The sequence below is a fragment of the Amphimedon queenslandica genome, unplaced genomic scaffold (assembly GCF_000090795.2).
Source record: "Amphimedon queenslandica unplaced genomic scaffold, v1.1 AMPQUscaffold_13520, whole genome shotgun sequence".
Lineage (NCBI taxonomy): Eukaryota > Metazoa > Porifera > Demospongiae > Haplosclerida > Niphatidae > Amphimedon > Amphimedon queenslandica.
The window spans coordinates 1,045,261-1,051,991 of NW_003546244.1; the positions used below are offsets into that span (position 1 = coordinate 1,045,261).

Sequence of the window (6,731 nt, forward strand, 5' to 3'; positions counted from 1 at the left end):
CTAGCAAACAGGATCAAACAGATTTTTATCACCTTTTGCGTGGGCGAGATTTCATATATAAACCATCTCCCGGCAAAATCTGCGCAGATTCATTAAGGACACAAAGATGGAGAACAGGTCACTGACATTCTCTACAACAAACGGTCACTCTTCTCCTCCGAACGAGGGACGACCATTCTCTTATGGCCTGGCCAGGAGCACATCGACCAGTACTAGTGGAAAATATCCTCCGCCAGTAATGCGCCGGGCCACTACCTCAGAGGTTGGCGTTACGAGCCATGGATATCATGTTCCCACGTCTCCTATCTCCCGGACTCCTCCAGGCAGCACTGGGTCTACCAATCCTTCCGATGGCTCTCCTGTATCTCGCGGTAGTCACTGTGGAAGCTTCAAACAGAGCGACTCTGGCTTCCTTGATAATGCCGTCCCTCCGTCTCTCTCTGCCAACACGAGTTCATTCGTTAGCTCACTGGCAAACGCTGGCTCCGAGTGTCCCAAGCATTCCCAGGAAGCACTCAAGTATTATTGTCAGCTTCACGATGAGCTCGTCTGTGCTGACTGCCTTGCAATGGAGCCTAGGCATCAGGGCCACACTCACACCAGGGCTGAGGATTTGGCTAGCTCCTATCGCTCCAGCCTCCTCTCCCAGCTACAGCCTTTGCAGGAAATGTCCATCGAAGCCTCTGCAGCTCTTAAGAGCATGGCAGCGAGAAGAAAAGAAATAAGTGAGAACGAGGAGACTGTCAAAGAGTCCATCAAGATGACTGTCCTTCAGCTACACAGGCAGCTGGACTCGAGGGAAAGAGAACTCATTGAAGAGGCAGAGAAGATAAGCCAACAGAAGCTACAGCATCATGATGCACACCAGGACCACTTGCAACGACTCACCACCGAAATGCAACAGGTAGTTGATTCCGTGAGCGTAGCAGCTAACGATAACACAAACATCATCCTCTGCCACCACAAGCAGCTCAGTGAGTGGGTATTGGAAAGTACTAGAAAATACCAGTCCCTCCCAAAGGAGGTATTCACTCCCCTCCAGGGGCCCAATATTAGCTTTGTCCCCGATGCTGGCGTATTGGAAATGTGTCAAACGATCGGCTCTGTCACCGAGAGACAAGCCGACCCTCAAAGATGCTACATAGATGAGTCCAGCATTAAGAACCTGACGGTGAATCAGGACTGCGTACTACGACTGGTGATACACGATAAAGATGGGAAGCCTTATACCACCCATGTGAAAGGAATCAAGGCAGAGGCTGTATCAACTTCCACTGGATCACAGCTAGACGTAAGCATAGAGCAAGATCAAACAAAGAAGCACCAGTACAATATAAGTATGGTCCCTCAGGAAGCTGGCACGTACGTTGTGAAGGTCAAAATCAGCAATACCCTTATCCAGAACTCGCCAATAACACTAAATGTGGGCTCTGTAGTTCATGGGACTTTAGTTGGAGATATTAAAGGAGTTCTTCAACCTTATGGTATCACTGTTAGCCCAAGTGACGAGATTGTCGTCGTAGAGAATGGAAAGGATTGCGTGAGTCTGTATCGCTCTGACGGGAAACTTTTAAAGAGCTACAGTGGCAAAGGAAAGTTAAAGTTTAATCGTCCCCGCGGGATCACCATAACTCCATCAAACATGCTCCTAGTCACTGACGATGAAGGAATCAAGCAATGCACTCTTGAAGGAAAACACATGACAGCATTCGGTAAGATTGGTAGCGGTCCACTTGAATTCAGTTTCCCTTGTGGACTGGGAGTCAGTAACGATGGAAAGATCTATATATGTGACACATTCAATCACCGCATTCAAGTTCTTAATATAGACCTCACTTTTCACCATTATCTTGGCATTGAGGGCGCTCCACCAGCAAAGCTTGTGCAACCGTACGACATTGCTTTTGACAGCAGTGGGAAGATCTTTGTCGCGGATTACAGTGACCACAGCGTCAAGATGTTCACACCTCAAGGTGGGTTTATCGGGCAAATAACAAGCAAAGGAGAAAACGAAGTACTGAAAAACCCAGTTTCTGTCCACGTCAACAAGAATGACCATGTTTTTGTCGGGGAGGAGAAAAACTCTGGTCTCTCTGTGTACGATTCCAGTGGGAAGTATCTGACCATGATACCAGTTCGATCTTCAGGAGCGTACGGTATATCCAGTGACAGCGAAGGCTGTGTGTATATTAGTGACAGGGCCAACAGAAGAGTTCAAATATTTAAGTAACTATAAACACTTTTGGAATTATTCTATTATTAAATTATTTTATTATTTTTATTATTAATTGTTTATTATTATTTTTCAACAGTTTGAGTGCCACCTACATGTATGTGTGTTCTTCTCCCTCTCTCTTCCTTCTCTCTACCACCTCTCTCTCTCACAATGAGTGTAGTATTTCTTCCATATTAAGCTATTCATATAAAAATCATGTCATTCCTGACCAGACAGCGGCATGCAGAGACACCATTCGTTGTAATAACATTATGACACTACTCCACAACTCTCCAGTCAGGCATATTATACTAGCTAGCCAGTCATCTGGATCATGCCTGTCTCTTTATTAAACACAGTGACTAGCATGCCTCGCATGCCAGCAGTAATAGTACTAGGCAGGAAATTAGAAACTAGCTGTCATGCAAGCACAAATCAAAATGTTTCCTTGAAAAAAAACCCTGCTTGTTTGCCAGGTCTGTTACACCTAACAAGGCGTCAAAAACTAATCTTAAACTTGAGCAGATCATGTCAAATTTAAATTTCAAAATACTTTAGTTTAAATATTTTCATCGTAAGGAATTACAATTTTCTTGCTGGGATTAATAGTCTATAAAGGGCACAGGAAGTGTATCAGTGATGGAATTCGAACACTATTTTTTATAAAAATGAGTAGCATTGTCACGGTATCCCCCCCCCAGTATGATGATGGTGCAAGGGCAGTGCAGGCCTAATTGCATAACTAGTGATAGTTAGAGTACGTCAGACTGGCTACTACTTGACACTTGATCATAATCACGGGTACACCACCTGTCCCCATATCATCTGTTAGTTTTAAATGATACTGATAAATGATATTTAAACTCAAGACAGTATATATTGTAGCACACGTACCACACACAACAATCACAGTAGCAATAGCATAATGTGTGCATAACTGTAACTGTTAGTAGGATGATGGGGAGAGATGTACTTGTACACAAAAACACAGCAAAATTAGGAATGATAGTTAACTGACAAATTGGATACACTCACGACATGAACACATGTAAACAACCAAACACTAATGGCCTGATACATAAATGAATGCAGTCATAATAATACTAGCAATAAATGAGAGATTAAATGAAAGTTGTGATTTCTCAGTCAATTAATTCATTGATCCTTTTTTGTTTCTTTGGAGGCAGGAGGTTCTTCAATGAGAGGAGGAGGAGGAGGCAATTGAGGAATAGCAAAGCCGTCCTTTGGCTCCAATATCCACACAAACTGTATTGAATCGTCTTTATACACCTCAATACACGGACCACAGGAATCTTCCAATTTATAATCCTTAGAGAGGGAGGAATGGGATAAAGAAAGCAGAGGAGAGACAAAAGAGAAAAATATGATGCATATCCTGTAATCAACGAATGATCTTACAACAATATTACATAGTCTATGTTACACTGCCAACCTTATACCATTATACATAGTGTATATACATAGAAAGTATAAATATATGGTGGAGTGATCATTAGCTATAGTGAGTGACATTAGGTTGTTTCACAACAACTATCACAAGGGATTGGCTTGTCAGTACACATTGGGTGATATGGTAACCTTTGGACTTGCACTCAATCACAGCAACCTATTGTCACTATAAACCCAACCATTGTCACTATAAACCCAACCATTGTCACTATAAACCCAACCTTAAGTAACAAATCACACATTTATGAGTCTACAGTGCTGGCAACCATTGTTTATAATGCATTATCTTCCATTGATGACAATATGATATGATATTAATGCATTATTTACTAACACACACACACAAGTGCACACACTCGGTAAATTAAGAAGGAATTTCTACACTTTGTTATAAGAGACTGGTGGCAAAAAATAAAAATTGTAATGAGCCTTACCCAGTAACAGTAACACTCTCTCTATGTAAAAATAGCCTAGATTGTATAAATGGTTCAGTTAGTGAGTAGTGAGTAAAGAGTATATTGATTAAGTTTCAATATATATAGTACAGTTGAAGCTTCCACTTAAAGTACATTGTGCAAGAGTGTGTCACTCATAATGTATCATGTAATTGATTGGATAAACAGGATAATTACTTCAAATGAGGGGAAATACATGTACTTCAAATGAACTACATTGTACACGAATGTGAAGCTCTGTATAATTGCATATAGCAAGCAACAACAAGCAGAGAAACAGTATTCTGTATCCCTTATAAGAATATGCATGACTTAATCACTCAAGATACACATACAACTACAAGATGCAGTGGATATCCAGTACAATCCAAGTATAAATTATAAAAATAGGAGGCGTAGACACACATACACGTGTGTGTATTTTAGACTATCTTGTAGACTAACCAACTTTCAATTCGTCTCATTACATACACAAAAAGGGACTGGCATTAACAACACAGACTATTGCTAATCGTGTCATGACAACCACAACAGACCAATAACGAACAGTCGCCCCTCCCTTTCTATTTGTAATAAACAATTAAATAATAATGTAATAATAATGGGGATAATAATAATAAAATTAATGCCTACCTTGATATATTCCACAAGAGATGGATAGACTCTTGAGACTGCAATCATTATTGAGGTTGATGTTCTGTAGGGGAACTCAGTGATGAGGGCTTTAGTGCAGTTGGGGAAGGTTCCAATCTTATAGCCCTCGTCCATCAATCGGCTCTCAAGGGACGGGCTGGGCTCTGGGAGAAGAGGACAGCATACAGCAGCACGTAACTGATCATGATCCTTTTTAGCTACCTTTAGGGACGAGGGAAAGAGAGAGAGGGGGGAAGAGAGAGAGAGAGAGAGAGAGAGAGGGGAAGAGAGAGAGGGAGAGGGAGAGAGAGGGAGAGGGAGAGAGAGGGAGAGGGAGAGAGAGAGAGAGAGGGGGGAAGAGAGAGAGGGGGGAAGAGAGAGAGGGAGAGGGAGAGAGAGAGGGGGGGAAGAGAAAGAGGGAGAGAGAGGGGAAGAGAGAGAGAGAGGAAGAGAAAGCGAGTGATTAAAATACGATAGACATGCACGCAAACAAAACAAAATACCAGACACACAAGGGGGTGAGAGTCTAACTAGACCAATTAGAAAGCTATGTACATGTAGGTACGAACATACTTCAGCAATAACAGGACTAATGTCCTCTTGCAAAATACAAAGCTTATTATTATTGCCAAAAAAACAAACCACGAAAGATATAACAAACTTCCTTGGATAAACAAATCCATGCTAACACGATATAAACAAGTTACACAAGAAACTCATGAGTGTAACAGTATATTTTGTTATTGTCTAAATAGTTCCCCAAATATATCATCACACGCAAATTTTTTCCGTTATCACTATGAGTTTAATACTTGCACCCGAAACCTGATAGTCTAATGAAATATTTCATCACATGATAATTCATCCTGTATTATTTTACATGAGTATTCATGAAATTGAGAATATACAATAACAATATTCATTTTAATGAACATTAGGTAAAAATTTTAGGCCATATTAGTACAGGTCAAAAATTAAAAAGGTGAAAATTCTCCATTTTATATGTTTTTCTGATACATATACATGTTCTTATGCTGTGTATCAAGTTTGAGCTGATTCCAATAATAATTGGATTTTTTTACAAATTTTTAAAGTTACTCAAAAATCGGGCCAAAGTCCCTGTGCTATTAGTAACGCGGTAGCGTTACTAAGTAGGATTCACCCCCAAACAAAATGGCTGCCACGACTTTTGCAGCCTTGCTAAAGCGGGAAAACGAGCTCCTATGCTTACCAGACTTCTTAGAGGACCTTATCTTGACCAGAGGACTCCATTGGTACCACTAGCGTGGCTCTAGACCTTGTCTAAGAGAAAATCCAAAAATCGGCGAACCGGCCGTTTTGTTCAGCCACCTTTTTTCATCTTCATCATCATCATCATCATCAAGTCAGAAGTCCTGTCAATCCAGTTGTCGGTGTGTATCTCAGTATTGGTTGGTGCTACAAGGATAATTCTTACACCAATCTACTCCAACAGTCTATGCGCAGGTCCATGTCCCATCAGATCATTCTTCAAGTGAGGAAAAAGTGATACTGTGACTGCTGGATCGAGCCATCTTAGCTGCATGCCGCCATTTTGTTAATTAATGAAGCTTGCCATGTGCTCCAAAATTTGGGTGTGGTCGCGCATGCTCAGATCTGCAGCTCTCGAAGAAGCAAGTTATTTTACCAAGCTATGCTTGGAATCAACTTACTGCAATACTTTAGTGGAGGTTTCCAGCTAAAAGAAGGTATTGATTTTACATGTTACTGTTTTATCAAGTGTGTTATTTTATTTTATTAAAAAAACAAACAATTAATTAATGTTATGACTTATGATATGCAATGATAATTATGAACTTGACAACAGCCTGGAAGAACAGGAATAGCAGGGAAGATGGACACTCTTAGCTCACAGGTTCTTCAAGGACTTGTGTCAAGACTAATTCCTTCAGCATGTCTATTGATGCTGTCTCTCATAA

At 40.9% G+C, this 6,731-nt stretch overlaps 2 protein-coding genes across 2 annotated transcripts in view; one reads left to right on the forward strand and one right to left on the reverse strand.

The window, feature by feature from the left end:
• The first annotated feature begins 13 nt into the window (after positions 1–13).
• LOC105312666 (E3 ubiquitin-protein ligase TRIM71-like) lies at positions 14–2,429 on the forward strand. Its single transcript, XM_011405494.2, has one exon. It carries the CDS (start codon positions 107–109, stop codon positions 2,228–2,230), a length of 2,124 nt encoding a protein of 707 aa, XP_011403796.1. The 5' UTR covers positions 14–106; the 3' UTR covers positions 2,231–2,429.
• A 614-nt stretch (positions 2,430–3,043) lies between these two features.
• Positions 3,044–6,731, reverse strand: part of LOC100641108 (testis-expressed sequence 264 protein-like) — a 4,299-nt gene continuing 611 nt past the window's right edge. The window contains exons 2-3 of the mRNA XM_003382608.3: positions 4,774–4,995; positions 3,044–3,544 (exon numbers count right to left, since the gene is read on the reverse strand). Of these exons, the coding sequence (XP_003382656.1) occupies positions 3,371–3,544; positions 4,774–4,995 (396 nt within the window). The 3' untranslated portion in view covers positions 3,044–3,370. The remainder of the gene's footprint in view (positions 3,545–4,773; positions 4,996–6,731) is intronic.

Coding starts and splice junctions, on each gene's coding strand:
- LOC105312666 (XM_011405494.2), top strand. CDS start 107: ATGGAGAACAGGTCACTGACATTCTCTACAACAAACGGTCACTCTTCT.